A 25572-nucleotide genomic window follows, 5' to 3' on the forward strand; every position below is an offset into this window, starting at 1 on the left:
AGCTGAAGTGGTTAAGACGACCACTCATCGTAATTGGGAAATGTGGAATCGTTCTCGGTCTGGCACAAATTTTCATATGTCACTAATAGGTGAAATATATATGTCTAGCACAGCTGAAGACAAGATATTCACAGTCAGCATATTTATTTTGATTTAATTTAAGATGGCTGTCAGTCATCATTAATATCTGTTCATCCAGACATTAACGTAAGTATAGTTGTATTTGTAGCATGTATTGAGCAGTTACACTGCTGTCAAAAATTAAAGCAACAAACAGAAATTTTCCAATGTTGCATTTATTTTGCAACAAAATGGTATAGATAGGTTATAGTAAAGTAGAAAAATGTAAGAAATAAAGAACATAACAACTGCAACATGCATAACAGTACAAAAATGTTCTCTAGTTTTTTCCAACTTAATGAATTTGCACACATATTCCCACAACTGGTTAATGTGCTCAGTATGGGGTGTGACCACCTCTGGCAGCAGTAGAGGCCTGACAGTGACAGGGTCTGCTGTGAATAATGTCATTAATCTCATGTTGAGGCAATAATGCCCCCTCTTCTTGCAGAGATGCTCACAGGTCTTGTAGAATGGTTGGTGGGTGCTGACACAATGCAACCGATTTTTCTACTGCATCCCAGCCCTGCTCTGTGGGATTCAAATAGGGAGAGCGAACAGGCCACATCATGTGTGCAGTATCTTTTGTCTCCAAGAAACAGTCACACACCCGTGCTCTATGAGGTCGAGCATTATCATCCACCAAAAAGAAGTCTGGGTGCAAAACACTTCATAACAACAGTGTGTGAGGCCCCCAAGTCTCATCAAGATATCTGACAGAAGTTAAACCCTGCCAATTCACTTGTATAATTTCATGAAGTGTTCGAGTGGTCAACATAATCCCTGCTCACATCATTAGTGATCCTCCCTGATATGGGTCTCTTTACACAATGTTTGGGTCCTGAAATTGTGTTTCATGTTCCCTTCAGAAGTGAATCCATCAAGAATCACTCTCCAGAGATAATTGGGACTCATCTATGAAAAGAACTTTGGCCCACTGTTCGACCATCCAAGTGGCACGTTGACAATTCCACTCTAGATACTCCCTTCTGTGAAGATGCATTAGAGGTATACGTACTACAAGTCTCTGACAATACAGAATGCTCTGCCAAAGCCTTCTGTACACCATTTGCCTTGATACAACACATCCAGTGGATGCTGCAAGGTCACATGCAGTTGCTGTGTTGTTATGCCCTTACAGCCAAATAACAGTCCTCTTTTTTCTGATGTCACTTGTGGTTGGCCCTCCCCTGGTCTTGGGACACAGTTTCATTCTCTGTAAACTGTCACCACATCTGAGAAACAACACAACAGTTCATATTAAGCCATGGGGCCACTTTAGTTTGTGATGTCCTGCTTCCATTCTTCGTACAGTCTTCCACCACAGAGACTCTCCTTCTCTGTACCTCACTACACTGTCTGTAACTGTGCACACAGCTGTTCTAGATGTGGGACTACCCAGAAACACTAGCCCATTTGATAGGTGTCCTAACGTTGTCATTGGCATGGTTGCCCGTTGACTGGAATGCCATCTTCCATGCAGAACATGATTGTACGGACATCTGTTGACAGTTTGTATGATTATATTGTGAATTAGACAAAGGATGGGGAAATAACAGTTTGTTGCTTTAATTTTGGACACCAGTGTAGTTAAGTTAGAGTTATACTAATGGAAAAGTATTTGAGAGACTACTTACTTTAGATTTTGAGCTTATTGTGCTAACACTATTCTTACATCTATGTATTTAATGTTGTACATGTATAGTTCTGTTTATAAACTATTTTTCAGTTACTGATTATCATTTTACTCAAAGAATCACTAGAAATTTTTGAATATATACATTACCTGATCAATCCAGCTGACATTTACTGACCCCATGCCTGTTTTATTGTATACATGGTGAACATTAATAAAACTGACAAGCCGCAGGGATGGATTCCTGACTGGAAATGAAGGAAGAAAGGTCCTGTGAACATGTGTCTGGAGAATGCATTATTGCCACGTTAGATGGCGCTGATAAATGATTATTCTTCTGAACATGTGCTCTGTGTTCCTTGTGTGTTAGAGGGTGTGGGATTGACACAGTATACTGAGACCAGCAGAATGGTCCAGTATTCATGTTGGGAACAAGCCAGGATGGTGTTTGTCTACAGCTAGGCAGCATGGCTATATCAAAACAAGTACCCTCACAGACACCAACCACATCACACAACACTTCAATTCGTGTTTGGACATTTGTGTGACCATGGGTCCTTTCAGACAGACAAATGTGCAGGAGGTGCTGGGCTGCATGTACACCACATTTGGAGGACTGGGTTCTATAGGATATTGAGACAAACCCGAGTACAAGCTCCAGGCAAGTGCCCTGCCCCTTACGCCAAATTACAATTATGTGTATCCTTCATGACAACCACTAGTATCTCTATTACCTGCAATCCTATGGAGGCCACTCTGAACATGTGAAACGTGGATGTGCTGCAAGTCTTTTCTCTATTCCATTGCAGTTTGTTGTCTTTGCATTGCACCATCTGTTTCCAGACACATGTTCATAGGATCTTTTTTCCTCCATTTCCAGTCAGAAACCTGTTCCTGTATTTTGTTAGATTTATTAATTTTCACCCTGTATATCTGTGTTTGATTTCATGCTAATTATGCTGTAGACAAGAAAGATCTCTGATGTGAAGTTTGCACAAGTTTTATTCAAAGGAGATGAATATGGAAGACTGGTCCCAGGAAATGAGAAACAAAAGGAAGATAAATGTACTGCATATATAATAAATGATAATACAGTTAGGTTTTTGTAAATAACACTGTCACATACTCTTTGCAGGAACAAATAAAGTCACATCATAATTCAGTTTGGCCAGTGTCTAGATGACTTTCCACATATATTACTGTTTGGATTTATCTTAGACTTGTTCCATTGGATTTCTATACTGGCAGAATCTCTTGCATAAATTTTATACATGAAATTCTCTATGTTATGTAACAGCCATAGATTTTTTAATAGAATTTGCAAGTAGATTCTTCTAGTGAGGAACATGATACACATTAATTTCGTTACACAGCTACATATTTATAATCATCTCTCAGTTTTCAACCAATAATAATCATCGTTAAATATCATTTGAAGCAACATACATATATATAAATATTTTGATGAAATATCTGACCAAGCCTTGTAAAAATATGCAATCAAGTGTTCAAAATCTAAACACATGGTATATTGTTCGTCTTCTATATAACTCAAAATATGTTATATAAAATGATAAAACTTTAGCATATGACACATTGATGAAGAGACAGTTGGCTGAGTGGTGATCAGATGAAGTTGGTCACTTCATGATGACACACTAGCCGAATTCAGAAATGAAGATCATGTCCATCATATCAATAATAGTTTTTTCTGAATCACAATGCACCACCTCTCAATAATGTTCTTGTGCACCAGTTTCAGCCATATTTCTCATATTTGGCCCCAGTAGACTTCAGGCTTCTCCTCAAACTCATATCTGCTCAAAGGGGAACACATTGTGGATATTAAATCAATTCAGCGGAATGTGTCAGAGATTCTAAACAACACTTCACTTGAAGCTGTTGTCAACATCTTCCAGAGCCTCAACAACCAATACTGTGTGTGTGTGCGTGTTTAGAAAAGGGGTGTTTTATTATTATTATTTATTTTCAACATCCTTGATTACAATATTTGTACTACTACATGTGTGTGTGTTTGTTTGTGTGTGTGTGTGTGTGTGTGTGTGTGTGTGTGTGTGTGTGTGTTTGTGTACATGTGTTTGTGTGGAGTGTAATGCTTGCATTGTGCGATGATGATGATGATGAGAGAAGGGAGAGGGAGAAACCCAGTGCCAGCACATAGCCTTCGTAAATAGCACCTAGAAGGCCACCAAGCTTAGCATCCCCATCTGACAGACAGATCACCATCACTTAATGAGACACTGTGGAGACATTTCGTATTTAAACCAGGACATTGGCATCAAGTTTGGTTATGAGGAACTGTATGCCACCATGTCTCCTCCCCTTACTGGCTAAATACTGACAGGGCACATTTTTTCCACCATCAGAATTTGAATGGGGTTACCTCTGTGTTGACAGACACTGCAGAAGTGTGCATTAGCAATGTCGGCCTCAGAGGTAGGTGGTGAATGGATGTATAATGAAAATCCTTGTATTGTAACAGGGAGTAGTATGTTTAGACATCTAGCTGTGACAGGTCGGAAAACATCCTATTTTGGTGGTCTCTGCTTGACATACAAGTTTTGTAGTAGTAAGCTGACAGAAAATTGAACTCAGTATACACGCACAGCTTGTAATGTCCCACTGTGTGTTGAGCCATATTTCCATCAGTTTCACAGAATATACTTTATTTGCTCAATACTTTGTATACAACTACTTGACTCATTTCATGAGACTATATCAGTAAATAACTGAAAAAAGTTAAGTTGATCTCATTAAATTTGCTTGTTCTGAAAGACCAATGGGAAAACGTACCCATTTTTTCTTGTAAGTCAGCTGTCAAGCATGAACTAAAACAAGTAAGAAACTTGTACCTAATACAATTTGATTTTCTTGCCCATCTATTTAGTCTACAAATTATGGAAATATTACCATATGGGTTATCAAATGAAATTTATGATTGGATTCAAATTTCTCAATGGGGAGGATACAGCATGCATTCTTGGATGGAATGTCAGCAACAGAAGTAGAAGTAACTTCTGGTGTGTCCCAAGGAAGGGTATAGTGACCCTCATCATTCATGCTGTGTGTTAATAACCTGGCAAAATATGTTAATATTAAACTCAAACTTTTTGCAGATGATGCAGTTATTTATTGTGAAGGACTTCCTCAAAAAGCTGCACAAATATTCTGCCAGATCTTGATAAGACTTCAAGGTGGTGCAAAGATGAGCAACTTGCTTTAAAAGTTCAAAGTTCAAAGTGCACATCACAAAACACAATGAAGTAGCATCCTAAGACTACCATATTAGTGAGTCATAATTGGATTCAGTTAACTCATACAAATACCTGGGTGTAAATTTGTAAGAACATGTAATGGAACAGTCACTTAGGCCTTACTGTAGTAAAGCAACTGGCTGACTTTCATTGACTGGAGGATACTGGAAAAATCCAATCAGTCTACAAAAGAGATTGGTTAAAAACCACTTACACATCCCAGCTTAGAATGTTGCTGAAGTGTGTATACCAAATAGCACTAGCTGTGGACAATGAATTTATAAAAGAAAGGCAGCATGAGTGGTCACAGCTTTGTTTGATTCAAGGGAGAGTGGCTCAGAAACATCGAAAAACCTGAACTGGCAGACACCAAAAGCTAGATGCCAATTATGTCATGAAAGCCTATTTACAAAGTTTCAAGAACCAGTGTTAAGTGAAAAATCTTAAGAATATACTGCAGCTATTTATGACTAAGTTAGACTGGTTCTTCTGATGCTCCATTTGTTAATGGACTGGGAAGAAAACCTAATATTTGATACAATAGCAAGCATCATACCCTATACAATGGTTTGCAGAGTCTGTATGTAGATGTAACTCAGTAGTTTTCAAGAGAGTGAATATAATTCATATATTCACATATTTATAAAGGTTAAGTTTTGGATGTTGGAAAATGTATGGACCACTTTCTAGGAGAGCTACATATTTACTCACAACTACTAAGTGGAAAAAGTTCTTGCTACATGTTGGTAGGAATATTTTACATCTTTTAGATTAATAACTAAATAAATAGGTTTGGATTACAAATAAAGGCAGAGTGTTATAATGTGAAATAAAAAAGATATTAATTCTTCACTGGTGAAAATATTTTCTCACAATTCTTCCAGGGGAACTGAGGAATTGTGTGGCATGATGGGTGTAGCAGATGTGATTACTTCTACACTTGGAAAGGCATTAGGTGGTGGAACTGGAGGATATACAGCAGGTTCAAAGGAACTGATTTGTTTCCTGAGACAATCTAGTCGAACATATCTCTTCACCAATGCAATACCACCTTCATCTGCTGCTGCTGGAATAAAGGTAATTAAGTCAAGTGATTACTTAATTTTTTTTCATTATGTTACTCATTGGGTCTGGACAAATCTAGAAAAAACAGAAGCCAGCCATTTCCACTTGTGACGCTTTAGGTAGAAGTTTTTATGTAACAAAATAACAGAAATTCTCCTTTACTTATTTCAAGGGTACTATACCAAGATCGCTATTTACCTAGGATTCCAAATCATGTCCTGATCTTTTGGCATTATGTGGACACTATATTGTGGCAGATTTAGATGGGGAGTGTTTCGAACTATGGTTGCGTGTGATACTGGTAGAAGTCGGGTCTGAACTACTACTGCCATCTGTAGCAAACAGTTGTGCTGTAGCCACTACAATATGCTTTCTGTACTTCAGTTTGCTTTGTGTTGTGGATTGTTTTCTTTTTTATTTTGAAATGAGTGAAGAGACTAATCCTGGTGCATAAAGGGATTCAAAAGCAACTCTCACCACAACAAAAGGAATCAGTAATCCCTGTGACTGTTGTGTCAGTTCTGCTTTCGTAGAAGCACAGAACACAGATGTAGGAGGGCAGCTCTTCAAGATAGAGGTGGGGCTTATTCCTTCACATCACTCCCCTCCACTGGGACAGACTGAGTTCTCATTTGTTTACGGTCATGGTCAACTGCCATGATATACTGTCCACATAACATTTTTCTAGTAATTTTTCATCACATGGAACCATTTCCCTAGGATTTATAATTCCTGGATACCTTTTTATTGCATCCAGCTAATATATCTAAATATTCTCAGTGTATGTTCCCCTTAATGTGTCCCTAAAAATATTGCTTTGCTGTAACAAGGAAAGAACAAGAGGTGAGGAATGTATATTGAAAAAAAGGACTGAATGGTAATGTAGTTTAAGGTGCCAGGTATCTCATCCTAAAACTATTCGTTCAGGTGCACCAAAATTCAAAAGATATCACCCTCAGATAGCAGACAGGATGAATTTACCATTCATTAAAATGGCAGTATTTTTTGAAACAGCATTACAGCATATCCTTTACCTCAGTGACACTAGGTTCTTAATAAATGCAAAGTGAATCTTATTTCATTAACATTCTGAAATACTGGTTTTTCATCTGTTTTGATGCATTCCAAACATAATTTTATCATTTCAGAAAAAACATCTATGAGCTTAAAATCCAGTGAACCAATGACTGAATTTTAATTGCATCTTAATTTTTAGATATTTTCTGCTTATTCTGTAACAATTCAGATGCACTACCAGTTTTCTTAATTACATTTTTGACCTGCTGATAGAAATAAACATCATGTGAGGGATACAAATACGTACACTTTGGATTATAACTTTCATAGGGCATGTAGCCCTTCCCAGTGTTATCTGCGGTGAACTCATTGTACAGTGTAGTATTGATCTGACCATTCCATGAGTCAACTAGTAATAAAAGGTCATTTTCTCCAACATATGATTTTATAACTAACTACAATATTTGTTTTAAAGTTCTTTCATTAATTTTTCTGACTTGTAACAGGAAACTATGACGTTTCTGTACTAACTACAAAAATTCAACTTCATTGCTGAGTCTCAAACCAAACTTATTCCTGGCTTCTTCAAACAGAAAAATGCACATGGAAGAAATTCTCCATTGAGTGTCAGCAAGTAGTGTGCTGTATAGGTGTATGTCTTTTGGGCAAGTTCTCATTCTTGGTTTTCAGTCCTGATAGCTCAAAAAGCTGTTATCATATAATCATAAGTGCACGTGCATCCATTTGCTCAGTATCGGTGATGAATTTCAGTCTATAATTACCTATTGTAACTAATGGTTGCACTCAAAATCTCTCTGCTTCATCAACAGTTCCTTCTGGTGTTGCTATCTCATTTTTGCTTGTGAATTTAGTAGTTTTCTTCATGAAAAGGAAAATATCATATAGTGGTGATGCTGAGTCGCTGAGACACAACAAAAAGACTTACAAATAAAGCTTTCAGCCATTATGGCCTCCATCAACAATAGACCACACACACACACACACACACACACACACACACACACACACACACACACACACATACACACACACTTCACTTCAACAAGAAATACAAAGAGATAAATGAGTTGCATTGCAACAGATATTCCAGTTAAAGTGGTGTTTGAAGCACATTCAAGACCACAGAAGGTGAAAGAGGAAAATAAACGCAAATCTCACAAGAGATGTCTATTTTTAAGAGAGTCTGACTTAGCTGGGACAGTTGAAAATAAAACACATGAACCTTCAGATTGCTCAGACAGTGGAGATATCAAAAGTCAAACTGATGATAAAGAAGAAGAAAACTGCCCAGCTATTCAAAAAGATTACATTGCAGTAGAGATCCCCGGCAAGAACTCAGTTCACTCCATTGGTAAAGTCATCAAGAACGAAGATAACGATGGGGTTATCAAGTGACATTTCTCTGTAGGGGGGCCAAAAATCCCAATGCATTTGTATGTCCATTTGTAGCTGATACATCATATATGTCAGAAAAAAGTGTTGTAGTGATCTTACCAAAACCATGCTTGTTACACTGTACACTAGTATGTGTTACACTGCCCCACACTGGTGCATACTGTAACAGTTTGCAGTCACACTTAATATTATGACTAAATACATTAGTTTCATAACCAAATAGAGTGTGTGCAATTTAAATTATTGTTTAAGGTTCCTTAAATAAAGACATGAGGAAAGACAGCATTTTCACAACTTTTTGTCTTTTTTTTTTTCAAAAGATAACTTTCCTGTTGCACTGTGCCCCACCTTTCTCTACTTTATTTTGGTTCTAAGCACTTAAGAAGACCATTTCCCCTTTTATCAATTTATAGGTTACTTTACTATTGCTGCCATACCCTTGAGCACAGATGTGATGAAAATTAACAAGTTCATTTCATTTTTCCACTTTACATTCACCACATATGTGTAGTCTCTTTCTTCTAATTGATGTAATCATAGTTACGTTTCATAAGTTTTCTAAACACACACAATACATTATTTATATTCCTTTTGAAAATGTTTGGTTCTATCATGCTCAAGGAGCTGCTAACTGCAAATCTCAGATATCTGTTATGTCAAGCATATATGGAAACACCTCTGTTATAAATTGGCACTATCCAGGTAATTTTTTTGTACTCTCCCCATTTGGAGAACTCTTTGCATATAACAACTACAATTACTTCACAGTTTCTTATCCCTGTAATGACTGCTTTTACCTTCTGTAGAAAGTTACCTCTCAATCACCTATCATCCTTACAGTGCTAGCGTCCTCATTCCAGTCTTAACCCCTAAAGTGATTTTGGTCATCCCATCAATGGGCTCACCAAACCTACACTACACATAGGCCATCCCTTTAATGGGTTCATCTTTTTTCCCAATAGTTCAGCTCTATGAGATACGCTGAACCCCAAAAACCAATAATAATTAAGATATCCAACCCTTTTTCCATATTCATTTATTTGAGTAAATTTCTCCTTGGAGTTTTAGCTTCCCCTTGATACCTATAAACTGACATTTCCAAAACCCGCTATAAACACACTTTCACCTATACTTCCTTTTCTGTGTTAATGAATTCATAAACATCCCACTAACATACCTCTAGTCACCTTCTCATGGTACTGTGTGGTAAATTCCTCTAGTCTTTCATTTCTGTTCTATCTCTACAGTTACTCATTACTTCTATAACTTCAGATTAATATACATTATACAGATTTTTAATGCATCCTAGCCAAATATTGTTGCATTTATGTTAGATATTTTATATGTTCCCTAACACATACATACTTATCCCTTTCTGTCCGTTAAGGAGTCTATAAATATCTACAAATACAAAGTAATTGCTTCATTAATCTCTAAACCCCTTGGATTAATTATCTGTAATAATTTATTGTGTCCAAATAAACCTTTGAGAACAAATTTGTATTAAGTTTCTTCTCCTGCCTTTATACAATGAGCACAAATATTATACCTCCCAAAATTTCCCTTTCCTTGTTAAAAGCTCAATATTTTTGCATATTAAAATAGGTAACCATTCCACTTATTCATAGGCATGCTCTCCACAGATATAATGATAGTCTTAGCATTATTTTATTGTTATGGTGGCAAAACAACTGACCTGTCAAACTATTGCTTTTTCACTTGCATGTTAGCATGTCATACTACACTTGGGGAATGGTTTTCTTTCCATTCCTGCTTCCCTGTTCACATAATGTTGCTAATATGTCATAAAGAAAAGGTACAAAATCCCTTATAGGAAACATACAAATTAACCTTTCAATAAGTGAAGAAAATTTTTGCAGAACAGAACCTATGTTTTATTGCACATGTGTGTGATCAAGCACACATAATCACCCTTTAAAAGAAACCTTGAATATTTATGTTGCTTGTAAGCACTATTAACTAATGTATGTCTTCCACACTTAGATCTTAATTAACACACTTTCACTGTCGCCTTACACCTTATAGACATATGTTTAACTCTCATCAGTCTATTTACCTCTATGATAGGGCAGAAGAAATTGGATTTAAATTAAAGACAACAGGATATGAAGAGTAGAAGAAATGGTCCAGGGAGAGTGAAATGTGGCATACTGAAACTGTTAACCCAGACATCCAATGAATGTCAATCCATTGAAGCTGCAAAGATCACAGATTCTCCTGTGGATTTAAACTTCTTTAACATCATATCAGTATTATATAAGCCTTTTCCTTTTTCTTCAGAAGCTTATTTTGATAAGGACCACCTGTCATCCACATGACTTTCCCCCTGTATGTAGTCATCTCATTCTTTATTTAGGCATCTAATCCTCCAGTGAAAGTCAATACATTGTTAACATTAGTCCATCCACAATGTCTGATCTCCTTTCTTACACAACAAGAAAATTTTCTTACCAATAATTTTGATACATGTGCATCTTCTAATTGGCCATTCAACTATTTTGACTTAGTCAAATGCCACTCTTTCTTGTAATTACCCCATGTATAATATTTATTTATGTATTTATTTATTTATTGTCCTCTGAATCAATACTATACATGACATGCACATGGTGATGCACAAACATACATTGGACATTATGATAATTTGCTGGAATGAAGTAATATGCCAAAAGTTTGTGCCGATTATCGACTGCAAGCAATCGACTGACTCATCTTTGAACTAACTTCATTGGAAAAACTGTGTAGGTTAGTGTTCGCCATGTTGTCGAATCAAGCGACTGTGGATTTTTAATGTGTCACTTTGTGTAGCTATTTCTAGCAACAATAAAAGTATTCAATCAATTAAGTGATATGTTTCAGTTCTACAACCTCTATACGATCCAACTACCACACTGGTGACCCCGAAATTTTGTTTTTTCGCGTGCTTCTGATACAACTCAGTGTATAAACAATGTGGCCAATCAACAACACGAGTGTGCCTACGATTCCGCTGTCCTGTGTAAGTGCGAGTGAATCCTCACAAACGGCTCCAGGACAACTACCATTTATGCCGCATCCTATGTTTGCGTCTCTTACGAATTATTACACTCCAGTCGCAGCTTGTGACAGACACTTGTGTTGTGACAATGCCACCTGACCGTGTTTGTGTGAAACACGACATCGACAACGCATCACGTGCTGTGTATTCTGTGTTACCTACATCGTATGGCAAACTGACCACACAATACGACCAGATCACCCGCTCGTGTGTGGCAGCACCGGCCGTCCCTGCCGCACCTACCACGACATACGCTGATCGCATTTCGGACTGTTCCATGTTTACAGCAGCACCGGCTGTTTCATCCGTGCCAGCAACACATCACGCGTCTTCTGTGCCAACTGTGTTGCATCACTTCGCACCTTCAGCTGCCACACCAGACGACGCATCTCATTCCAAGCCGGATACCAGTTTCCGGGCCCCCTCATTGTCTCCAGTCGCACAACCGTCGAAGCCCCCAAAACTGCCACCATTCAATCGTGATAATCCTGTCACTTTGTTTACTCTAGTCAAGCATGTGTTTGAATTTAATGGTGTTATCTCGACCGACGCACGATACTCCAGTTTGATTACTCATCTACACGATGAGCTCGTGATGGTGAGTGATATAATTAATTCACCACCACCTCTGCCACGCTATATTTCGGCGAAGAAAATTATTGTGGAATGTTTAGCGTGCACTACCCAGATAAGGCGCTGCAGCAAAACATCCATGTCGAGCAAATTCAAGACAGATCACCGTCTCAGCTGTGGCGCCGACTACCTTCAATGGTCAACCAGCAAACCCTTTTGGATACAGCCCTGTGGGCCATTTGGTCAGTCAAGTTACCATATGACATCCAAATGCAACTGCTCGCCCTCTCGACGGCGCCTTTGGACCAACGCCTATGGATCGCTGACAGCATGCATCGGCTATGTTCGCACAGACACCTCATCCCTGCAAGCCATGTTCGCATGGTGCCAACGGGTGGCACACCTGCAAGTGTCTGTGCCTCACCATCGCCGCCTAGGATCAGCCGTGCGAACTCCAACGCATCGTGTGTGCCGACGGCATCCCCACCTGGGAGCCACACCAGAAAACTACTAGCGCTGCCTGTCCCCACCATGGCTAACACTCCCACTGCTGGCACCCTGCACAGCCCTGCAACGGAGGTGGGAACTCCTTGCCCAGCCTTCCCTCCCACTCATCAGCTGTGCTGGTTCCATGCAACACCCGGCGATGCCGCCTGCAAATGCCAACTGCTGTGCACGGCGGAAAACTACAGGCGTGAGCCACTTTAGGCGCTTCATCTCGTGCCGCCTCTTCAGGGTGTCTCCAATGCACAAAACATTCTACACACAACACCAGCTGCGCACCCGGCCGTCTGTACATTCTCGACGAATGTTGCAAACTCCACTTCCTCATGATGCAGGCGTGGACTCCAGCATTCTGCCACAAACACTTGCGCCATCGAGCTTGCTACCTACCGTTTCCACGCACCGCGTGGCGAATAATTCCAACATCAGCGTTCACGGAACAGTCGAGATTCAGCTTCAGCTCACACCCGACATACTGCTCCCGTGGACGTTTCGCATCGCAGATATCGATGAGCTGCTGCTCGGGATTGATTTCCGCCAACATTACGGACTTTCTCCAGACCTACAGTCTGCAGCACTGGTGCACCACGCTTCCGGTACACGCATCCCTGGCTCCTTCGCGCCACGTGCTACAACTCTGCCTCTTAGTTATGATTTTTCACTCATCAACACTTCTGCCGATTGCTCCTACCCGTCAGCTCAACTCGTCACCTCCATTGCCGAAGTCAACTGCAAACGTCATGAAATAGATGCTATTTGTAACAACAACAACAGACTATGACAATTGATTGCGGATGCATCACGCGAGCTGGCACGCGCGCGCAGCATGATTGCCAAACTCACACACGTTTCTGCACCTGCCACGGACTCTACTGATGAACTCCAGATCAAGTTATTCCCTCGCTCTCATGTCAAGCGACCTGCTCACATTGAGCCGACACACGAGCCCACCTCATCACAGGTCACAGCCACGGACCACAGATCTCTTCCTGCGACAGCACGCCACCACAGGTCAGTGACTCTTCATCTGTCAGGGCTGTGAGTGATTCAACACCCTCCCATCACACCCATGTCACGGTGATTTCAAACGGCACGTGCCACAGACTGGATACTACCAAAGGCCCGCCAGTTCATCACAAAGCCAGGCCCACAAACTTTGCCAGGCAAAAGCTATCATACAATACCTATTAGACGCCCGTATTGTCCATCTGTCCTCCAGCAACTGGTCTTCTCCAATTCACTTGGCTTCCAAGAAAGACGGTTCGTACCGCTTATGTGGAGATTACCACAAATTAAATGCACGCACTGTCATTGACAATTACCCGATCCCACATATTCAAGACTTTGCACAACAACTACATGGTGCATGCGTTTTCAGCATTATTGATTGTAAAAAAGCATACCATCAGATCCATATGTACACTGATGACATACCAAAAATGGCTATTATCACCCCCTTCGGCCTCTATGAATTCTGTACCGTGCCGTACGGCCTCAAAAACGCCGCGCAGACCTGACAACGCTTCATTGACTCACTCCTTCTCCCAGTCCGTTTTTGCTATGCACATCTCAATTATGTCCTTGTTTTCTCAGTGTCCGAAACAGAACATGAAGAACATTTGTCATGTGTTCTACAAATTCTCTCAGACAATGGCGTTGCAATTAACGAGGATAAAAACCAGCTCTGCCACTCTCGTGTGATGTTTCTGGGTCATGAGGTCATCCCTGATGTCATACGGCCTACATCCGAGTGTGTCACCATTATTAACGGACTGCCACTTCTGGAAACGTACTGTGACCTCCGTCGTTCCTTAGGAATGGTCAACTTTTTCCGCCGATACATCCCGCTTGCAGCTTCACTCCAGGCACCACTCACAGACTTGTTGGCAGGCAAGAACACTTCGGGTGCACGCCAAGTAGTTTGGTCCGAGGATATGACACGTGCGTTCGACAATCTCAAGTCCTCCCTGACCTATGTGGTTACACTTGCGCACCCACTTGCCGATGCACGCATCTCTATTACTATGGACGCAAGCGACGCCTGTATCGGCGCCATGCTTTAGCGACTCGTCGGTGATACCTCTCAACCACTCCGATTCTTCTCTAAAAAACTGTCCGCTTCTCTACAAAAATGGTCTGCATTTGATAGAGAGTTAGTGGCCGTTTGCAAAGCTGTTAGACACTTTCGCAAAGATATCGAAGGTTGCGAGGTCACTATTTTCACCAATCACCGTCCACTTGCAGATGCCATTCGTAATCCTGCTACCAACCTCCCACCACGTAGGTTCTGGCATACGGATCTCATATGCCAATACATGACGGACGTCCTCTATATAAAAGGTGCAGAAAATGTCGTCGCAGACTATATGATTAGATTAGATTAGATTAGATTAATACTTGTTCCATAGATCATGAATACGACACTTCGTAATGATGTGGAACGTGTCAGGTTAATAAAAGATGTCTGTACAAGATATTACATTACACAAAATATTGCATGACACTAATGTTTAAGTTGGTTTTTTTTTTTTCTCCCTCCCTTAATTTATATCTAAAAATTCAGCCAATGAGCAGAAGGAGTTGTCATCTAGAAATTCTTTTAATTTATTTTTAAATGTTGGTTGGCCATCTGTCAGGCTTTTGATGCTGTTTGGTAGGTGACCAAGGACTTTTGTGGCAGCATAATTTACCCCATTCTGTGCCAAAGTCAGATTTAACCCTGCATAGTGAAGATCATCCTTTCTCCTGGTGTTATAGCTATGCACACTGCTATTACTTTTGAACTGGGTTGGATTATTAACAACAAATTTCATAAGTGAATATATATACTGTGAGGTTACTGTGAGGATCCCTAGATCCTTAAATAGATGTCTGCAGGATGACCGTGGGTGGGCACCAGCAATTATTCTGATTACACATTTTTGAGCAATGAATACTTTTCTACTCAACGATGAATTACCCCAGAATATGATGCCATACGAAAGCAGTGAATTAAAGTAGGCATAGGAAGCTAATTTCCTGAGATTCTCATCACTAAAATTTGCAATAACCCTAATAGCATACGTAGATGAACTCAGACGTTTCAGCAGACCATCAATGTGTTGCTTCCAGTTTAACCTCTCATCAATGGACACACCTAAAAATTTTGAAAATTCTACCTTAGGTACAGAATGCTGTTCAAAGTCTATATTTATTACTGGAGTTGTGCCATTTACTGTATGGAACTGTATATACTGTGTTTTATCAAAATTTAAAGAGAGTCCGTTTGCTGAGAACCACTTAATAATTTTGTGAAAAACATCATTTACAATTACATCACTTAGTTCTTGGTTTTTGGATGTTATTACTATACTTGTATCATCAGCAAAAAGAACTAACTTTGCATCTTCATCAATGTGGAATGGTAAATCGTTAATGTATATCAAGAACAGTAAAGGACCAAAGACCGAACCCTGTGGGACCCTGTTCCTGATAGCCCCCCAGTTTGTGGAATCAGCTGTTGTTTTAACATTACATGAACCACTTATTTCAACTTTCTGCATTCTTCCAGTTAAGTATGAATTAAACCATTTGTGCACTGCCCCCTCAAACCATAATGATTTAGCTTATGTAAAAGAATTCCATGATTTACACAATCAAAGGCCTTTGAGAGATCACACAAAATACCAATGGGTGATGTCCGGTTATTCAGAGCATTTAATATTTGATCAGTGAAAGCGTATATAGCATTTTCTGTTGAAAAGCCTTTCTGAAAACCAAGCTGACATTTTGTTAGTACTTTATTTTTACAAATATGGGAGGCTACTCTTGAATACATTGCTTTCTAAAAAAATTTTGATAGAGCTGTCAGAAGAGAGATTGGGCGGTAGTTATTGACATCCGATGTATCCCCCTTTTTATGCAATGGTTTTACAATGGCATATTTCAGTCTATCGCGGAAAACACCCTGCTCCAAAGAGCTATTACATACGTGGCTGAGAAACCTACTTATCTGTGGGGAACAAGCTTTAAGTACCTTGCTGGAAATGCCATCAATTCTGTAAGAGCTTTTACTTTTCAGTGAGTTTATTATTTTACTGATTTCAGAGGGAGAGGTTGGTGGAAATACAGTTGTTTCAAACTGCACAGGTATGGCCTCTTCTATTAGTAGCCTCGCCTCTTCTAGTGAAGATCTAGATCCTATTTTCTCCACAACATTTAAAAAATGATTATTGAAAATATTTTCAATTTCTGATTGTTTGTTAGTACACTTGTCATTCAGTTTTATGGCACTAAAGTCTTCCTGTGCTCTTGGTTGCCCTGTTTCCCTTTCAATAATATTCCAAATTGCTTTAATTTTATTATCAGAGTTACTGATCTCAGACATGATACACATGCTTCTGGACTTTTTAATAACTTTTCTTAGTACCGCACAATAGTTTTTATAATATTGAACAATTTTGGGGTCAGTACTCCCTCTTGCTGTTAGATACAGTTCTCTTTTACAGTTGCAAGATATTCTTATTCCTTTAGTTAGCCAAGGTTTTTTATGTTTTCTTGGAATTACGTTTAACTATTTTCTTGGGAAAACAATTTTCAAATACCCTTAAAAATGTATCGTGAAATAAGTTATATTTCAAGTTTGCATCAGGTTCCTTATACACTTCATCCCAGTCTAGCTGCTGTAGGCTTTCCCTAAAGTTTGCAGTATTTATATTGTTAATTGAATGCAGTGCTTTGAAATTCTGATTTGATATACTGCATGGAGCAATGTCATGTACTGTAACTAGCTGTGCACCATGATCTGAAAGACCATTCTCAACAGGATAAGCATTTGTGTCCTTAAACTTATCTTGGTCTATAAAAAAGTTATCTATCAATGTCCTGCTGTTCTTTGTTATCCGAGTAGGAAAATCAATGACGGAGCTGAAATTGAAAGAACTGAGTAATACTACAAGGTCATTCTTCCTATTACACTCTTTCAGGGAATCAACATTGAAATCCCCACAAATGATAATTTGCTTCCTCCTGTCTGACAGATAGCACAACAAAGCATCCAAGTTTTCTAGAAATAGCTGGAAATTCCCTGAGGGGGACCTATACACTGTTACAATTATGAAAGTGCCATCATTTAGATTTAGTTCAGTGGCACATGCTTCCATATGTTGCTCTACACAAAATTTTTTAGTTTCTACATTTTTTACACTGTGGAAGCTATTTACATATATGGCAACTCCTTCTCTCATCATATTATCTCTACTTACATGTGCAGCTAATTTGTACCCATTGATGCTAACCTTTTGCATATCAGTGACAATGTGATGCTCAGACAGGCATAGTACATCTATTACATTCTCAGTTTCTATATCTTCTAAACAAAGCAGAAGCTCATCAATTTTATTCTTCAATCCCCCAATATTTTGATGAAATATACTAACATTATTTTTCACTTTACTTTTGTGAGTATCTTGAACTTTTTTAACATCTTTAGTACTTGCCTGGCTGAATTTCCCACTGGACACTGATCTTACACTAAAAAAGAGTATGTCGCGCATAAACACCATTACTTCGCAGTTTGACGTGGCTAATCTGGCGCGCCTTCAACAACAAGATCCCAGCATACAGGACTTATTACAGGACACCAACATATCTCTTACCTTGGAGAATCGTCACCTACCGGGATCAGACTGCCCGGTCATATGTGACACTTTTTCTAGTACACCGCACCCGATCGTACCTGCCTCCCTCCGTCGAGCAGTTTTTGATACCCTCCATGACCAAGCCCACCCTGGTGTTCGGGCTATGACATGCATTGTAACCAAACGATTTATATGGCCCAATGTCAAGCATGACTGCGGTGACTGGGCCTGTGTGTACATACCCTGTCATGCCCAGCCGCCACTCAGACAGTTGATGTTCCTAAGGGTCGCTTCCGCCACATCCACCTCGACATCGTTGGTCCCCTCCCCCCTTCTGAGGGCTACAGATACATTTTGTCTATGATCGACCATACCAGCAGGTGGGTGGAAGCTTCCACTTATTGACATTTCAGCTGCTGCGGTGGCTCGCACCTTTGTCCAAACGCGGCTCGCCTGCTTCGGCTGTCCATCCGCGATTACTACAGACCAGAGCCAGCAGTTTGAGTCCGCCCTTTTCGCCAGTCTTTGCCAACTATGTGATGTCAATAAATTCCATACAACCGCTTATCATCCACAAGCTAACGGTTTAGTCAAACGCTGGCACAGAACACTAAAAGCAGCCGTCATGTGCCATGTGGAACAGTGGTCAGAGGCCCTTCCCTGGGTGCTTTTAAGCATGCGATCAACCTTCAAAGAGGACCTGCAAGCATCATTAGCAGAAGGGCTCTACGGTGAGTCCCCTGTTCTTCCTAGTGAGTTCATCGAGGATTCACATCCCCTTTCATCGGACGTGCTCCCCCAATTTGGTCGAGAGTGTTCGCACGTGTATTTCACACATCCGTGTACCCCCTCCACATGCACACACGGTCCTATGCATTTTCGTACACGAAGACTTGGCTTAATGCGAGCATGTAATGCTCCGGGATGACACTGTGCGAGCCGCTTTACAACCTTCCTACACAGGACCTTACAAGGTACTGTCACGCTCCCAAAACACGTTCCAAATCTCCATCAATGGACAATCACACATCATGTCCGTGAACCGTTTAAAGTCGGCGTGGACTATCTCAGAAGCAGCATCTGTTATTCCGTGTGACTTCACCACTCCAGTCGAGTGTACTCACCCAAGAGACAACAGTGTTCTAAGTTATGTGCCGTGTGACGCCCACACTCAAAGCGCGTGTTCCGACTCAGGTCATAGTGTCCCGTGTGACGTTTCTCCCCCTCAGTGCAACACAGCTACGCCCCCCTTTAGATCGAGTGATTGTGTCTCACCCATACCGTTGCCAGCAACTCAACTTTCACAAGCTCCTCTGTCGAGCATCTACATCACAGTCGGCGTCTCCATGTATACAGCTGACAATCTAGCAGTCCAGGTCCGTGAGGGCTTCCTTTTCATCCTCCACACCCCTCCCCACTCTCTCGACAATTCACATCCCTCTGTTACATTCCTCAGGCATTTCTCCCTTCCTCCCGAACCCAATGTCGATAGCATTACATCGTTCATTGACAGGGCCATACCCTTACTGTCACCATCCCCATGTGTCCCTCTTCATCAACATCACTGCCTCCCTCTCCCCTCCCCATGTCTAGAGCAGGTCGTCAGCTTCTGCCTCCTCTCTGGCATAGGGACTATACCTTTTCCTCGGCTAACTGTCCCCCTCTCCCGGACCCAGATACCTCACCGATTACACCGTGCTCTGCACTACTGGTGGGGGGGCTCTGTGGTGGTTATCGAACACAAGCAATCAACCGACTCTTCTTTGAACTAACTTCACTGGAAAAATTGTGTACGTTAGTGTTTGCCATGTTGTCAAATCAAACAACTGTGGATTTTTAATGTGTCACTTCGTGTAGCTATTTATAGAAACAATAAAACTATTCAATCAATTAAGTGGTATGTTTCGGTTCTCTATACGACCCAACTACCACAAGTTTACACAAACATGAGCTTACATACATATTTTCTGAGAAGTTATGAACACACAAATTACATACTCAGCTACACATTTGTACTTTAGTGGTGTATTCCTCTAACACATATACACAATAGTACCTGGTTGGATATTCTTTCTGCACTTAATTTGCTTAGTAGCAGATGATATAGATGCAAGATTTTTGCACATACTTGCATTAATGTTTTACTCTTTACAAAATTCTTTGCTGCAATTTGTTTCATGTTTCTTTCCACCCATGTGGAGCAGAAATTCGCTTGCACTGTAGAAGCAATGATCAAGTAGAAATGATTTTAATTTTTTATTAAATACAGTCAGGGACTTACTGTTTTTTATTTCTGATGGCAGGCTATTGTATATTTTAATGCCTTTGTTGAAGGGAGAGTTTTTAAAGGCAGAGGTGCACATTTCTTTAACATGGAGTTTCATTTTCTGTCTAGTACCATAGTCATGGACATTTACATTTTTATTAAATTTTGTAATATTACTTTTTACAAATTAGCATAGTTCCAGTACATACAGGCTGCCAAGGGGTAGGATGAGCAACTTTTGGAAGAGAGGTCTGCAGCTATCAGTTGGCTTTGCCTTGTTCATTATTATTATAGCTCTCTTTTGGGTTATGAGAATGTTCAGGCTATGTGTAGAGTCTCCCCAGAGTATAATACCATACTGCATTACACTGTGAAATTGTGCATAGTAGGCTGTGTGAACAGTTTCTGGGCTTGTGCAGTATGCGAGGATTCGTAGGGCATAGCACACTTGGTTTAGTTTACTATTAGTTTTATTAATGTGTGTTTGCCATTTTAGATTATCCTGAATCCATAGGCCCAGAAATCTTGTTTCTGTATTTGGGGATATTTGGGAACTGTATAATTTCATGTCAGGCATAATTTTATTTGATCTTAGGTGGAAGTTGACACCACCCAAACATAGAAATAGAACTTAGGGACAGAGTTCTTGAAAGTGTTGACAGCACTAAATTTCTGGGACTCTGGCTCCAGAACAACACAAAATGGGCGGTACATATTGAATGTTTGCAAAGAAAACTAAGCAAAACCTGTTACATGATACGGATCTTAAAAACTTGTTGCAGCAAAGCCAGCCTGTTAAATGTATACTACTCCTATGTGCATTCTGTAATTAAATATGGCATAATCTTCTGGGGCAATACAACAACAAATATTAAACTTTTCAGGATGCAAAAGAGAATACTAAGAATTATTGAAGGGGTAAACAATACAAAATCGTGCAGACCCATATTCAAAAAACTGTCAGTTCTTCCTCTTCCTTGCATTTTTATCTATGAAACATCAGTTTTCATCAAACAATATATCAATAGACACCCAGATATCTTATTAAAAAATGAAGATATACATGCACACAATACAAGGCAAAAATCTGACCTTCATGTGAAACGGGTGAGAACATCATTGTGCCAAAAAGGCACACTACATACTGGGATAAAGATTTTTAATAATCTACCTAAACATATTAAATCAATAGGTAAACTCTGTGGTTTTAAGGCTGAAGTAAAGGCATATTTAATTGATCATTGCTTTTACAGTCTGACAGAATATATAAAAGCCAAACAACAAAAATAAAGATGCATTATTAATATTCTAATTTGTATGTTGCCTGTAATGTTTGTTGTATTTATGAATCTGTGCTAAATTACTTCAATATCTAGTCCTTAGGATTGCAATACAAACTGTATTTTATCTTGTAAATACCTAACCATGTCCAATATCCTTGTATAAATTCTATACATATAGGATTTGAAGGACTAAATAAACAAATAAATAAACAAATAAGTTTAGGTAAGTGGTTTTCTTTGTGTTAGCTATGAGCTTGTTTTTCTCAAACCAATCCCCAAGTTCATCTGTATTTCCATTTATGGCCTCTTGGAGTTCATGTTCATTTTTGCTTGTTATGAGTATACTGGTATCATATGCAGAGAGTACACTGGTGTTGGCTTTGATGTTTGACAGTAGGTCGTTTATGTACACAATGAAGAGCATTGGTCCAAGTATTGAGCCTTGGGGCACACGTTGTGTAATATTCCAATTGTCAGAGTAGTATGTTTCGATATGTCCTTGGTTGTTATGTTTTATTGACACTTTTTGTTTCCTATTTGTCAGGTATGAACTGAACCAGTTTAGTGGGGTGCCTCTGATGCAATATGACTCCAGTTTGTTGAGAAGAATTTTGTTGTCTATGACATCAAATGCCTTGGACAAATCTAGGAAGATCCCAACTGCTTTTTGTTTTTTGTCTAGAGCATCTAGGATGGAGTGTAAATACTCATATATGGCAGTTGTCGTGGATTTGTTTTTTCTGAAACTGTGATGGGCATCATATAGTATCTGGTTCTTATCAAGAAAATTTATTAGTCTTTCATGAATTAATCTCTCCAAAAGTTTACCAAACACAGGTAACAGCAATATGATTCTGTAATTTTCTGCGTTGAGTTTTTCACCTCTCTTAAAGATTGGGATGACTTTAGCCACTTTCATGCATTTTGGAAATGTACCTGCCATCAACGATGAGTTGTACACATTTGAGAGTGGGAGAGCTATTTTGTTTATGCACTTTTTTATGATAAAATCTGGGATGTCATCGATTGCAGATGAGAATTTATTCTTGAGGTACTTTGCACTTAGTACAATTTCTTCAGGAGTAGTTTCCCAGAAGAATATAGATTCTACAGGAGTTGTTATTTTGTTTTGTCTGTTGGGTAGGGGTTTGTTGATGCTTTGTAACAGATTTTTAACAATATTTTCATAGTAATTGTTCAAAATATTTGCAATTTCTTGTGGATTAATGACTCTGGTGTTGTTGTGGATCCTTAAATCTAAGAGGTATTATATGATTGTTTTGTCCTTTCTTTTGCTCTACAGATTGTGATATGTGATTTGCAATTTCTCTTCTGCCAAGGTTGTTCAAGTGGAACCCATGTCATGTATAGTGTTCCCTGCGAAATTTGCTACCTTCAGTTACGGTGACATTTGCAAATTTTGAACAGAGTTTATAGATTTGTGAGTTTGTGTTTGTTACGTCTGTATTTACACATGACCTGTTTGGAAGGTCGTGTCTAAATGGTAGGTCAACTAGGAACACTTTCTTTGCTGAAATGCACAGTAGTTTGTTTCTTAGTGTTTTTAGTAGATTCTGGCTGTTTTTACAATCTACATCATTCGTTCCTGCTGAAATTACAACAATGTCAGAGGTGCATGTTTTTGGAGGGTTTTGATCAATGTTTTTTAGGACAACACTTGCATTTGCTTGGTGATAGACGTAACCAGAACTTTGAATGTGGTCACGTTCATTTAGGAATCTCGATATATTGCGGACTTGGCTGTCGCCCAAGATGATTGCATGATTGCCTTAAACTTTTGTTCACTCACTTTTTTGTTTTTCACGGAATTTTGTAACCATTTCCACTTTGTTTTTGAGATCACTGGTGGTTAAACATGGGTTTGAAAGTTGTGTTTGCGTCGTTTTCTGACATATAATTGTCTTACCTGATATTAGACTTGGTTGCTCTTTACCTTTTGAGCTGCTGGTGCTACATACATTGTTACTGGAGCGATTGATTGTAGCACTAAAATCACATTCCTTATTTCCAATAACAAGCCTGTTATTTCCGGCATTTCCAGTCACACGTGTGTCACGTGAACACAATACACAAGTATTTTGTTGATCACTTTTGACTGTAGCCATTTTCTTCTTTATTTCTTCATGTTCCTAGTGTGCTGCAGCCAGTTCTTCCCTTAAAGCATCGTTTTTCCCTTCCTGGGACACCAACAGATCCTCGAGATTGCTGACTGTTATGTACTCGGCAGAGAGTTTATCCTTCAGTATTTTGAATTTGTTCAAGAGATCCTTGCGTTCAGAGTGTATTGCAGCTAGTTCTTTTAATGTGGTAATTTCCTTTTCTTGAAGGGTTATGGAGACTTTTAGATTGTTTTCTGCTAAACGTTTGACACATGTATGGCATTGCCACTGGTCTCCATCGTTTATGAATTTCAGATTAATTTTGATGCACTTATCGTCATACCAACACATACATTCCATGCACAGGATGCCTCTTGCTTGCTACCTTTTTTGAGCATATGTTGCATACGGAACGGACACATAATAACAAAACCAGGAGGATGTAATAATTCCACAATCAGTTTCTCTTACGCATTTGATGACCAGTGCTTTTAAATTTCTCTTGGAAATCATTCCTTGATTTGAAATCTGCAGAAAGAGCTATTCCCCAGTCTGCTGTGTCACCTACCAGGGAACTAAGCTATCTTTCTTGAGCCTTTCCACTTCTTGGGTAAAGATCAGAACAACACCCTCAAAATTAAGTTGAAAGCACTTCCCCATCTGACTTAAATTTCGGAAATTGTTTAGAAAAATTCATTCTATTTCCTAATTTTTCTAACTTCTGTTTTAGTTTTTTCTAGTTCATTCTACAGCTTTTGAAACTCCCTTTGATTTTCTGTAGTATCCCCAATTAAGTGTGGCATTAAAAGAGCCAAACCTTCCTTGTATTCCTTGTACTTTCTGTTCCACTAGTTCTCATAACTGCTCCTCCAAACTAGTCAATGTATTATGTGCAATTAATGCTCCATTACAAGTGTTACTATCCTCTAACATTTTGTCCTTTCACATCTGAGATTTTGCACATTAAAATTCTCAGATTTATGTTTTGAGAAACTTTTTTCACAGGTGTCCAAAATTAAAGCAACAACTGAAAATTCCACAAAGTTGCATTTATTTTGCCACAAAAATGCATAAACTGGTGATAGTAAAGGAGAAAAAATGTGAAGAATACAGAACATAAACAACCACAACATGCATAATAGTAGACAAAAATATTCTTTGTTTTTTCCGACTTAACAGGTTTGCACACACATTCTGACAAATGGTTAATGTGCTCAGTATGGAGTGTGACCACCTCTGGCAGCAACTCAGGCCTGACAACAATGGGGCATGCTGCAAATTGCGTCATCAGTCTCATGTTGAGGCAATAATGCCCATTATTCCTGCAGAGCTGCTCACAGTATTGGAGACAACCATTAAACATTGCAGATTCACCCATACAATTTCATGAAAGGAGTTGGAGTGATAAACATAATCCCTGTCCACACTATTAGGGATCCTCCCCAATATCAGTCTCTTTCCACAATGGTTGGACCCCGAAATCATATTCCACATTCCTTCCAGATGTGAATCCATTAAAAAACACTCTCCAGACTAAACTGGGACTCATCTGTCGAAACAACATTGGCCCACAACTTGACTGTCCATGTGGCATGCTGTGACTCCACTCTAGATGTTCCCT

The 25572-nt window shown here is 39.4% G+C and overlaps 1 protein-coding gene across 1 annotated transcript in view; it reads left to right on the top strand.

Moving 5' to 3' along the window:
- The window catches only part of LOC126482031 (2-amino-3-ketobutyrate coenzyme A ligase, mitochondrial-like), a 154286-nt gene that overhangs the window by 87998 nt on the left and 40716 nt on the right, over nucleotides 1-25572 (top strand). The window contains exon 7 of the mRNA XM_050106003.1: nucleotides 5913-6108. Within this exon, the coding sequence (XP_049961960.1) occupies nucleotides 5913-6108 (196 nt within the window). The remainder of the gene's footprint in view (nucleotides 1-5912; nucleotides 6109-25572) is intronic.

This window comes from Schistocerca serialis, chromosome 5 (genome assembly GCF_023864345.2).
Source record: "Schistocerca serialis cubense isolate TAMUIC-IGC-003099 chromosome 5, iqSchSeri2.2, whole genome shotgun sequence".
Lineage (NCBI taxonomy): Eukaryota > Metazoa > Arthropoda > Insecta > Orthoptera > Acrididae > Schistocerca > Schistocerca serialis.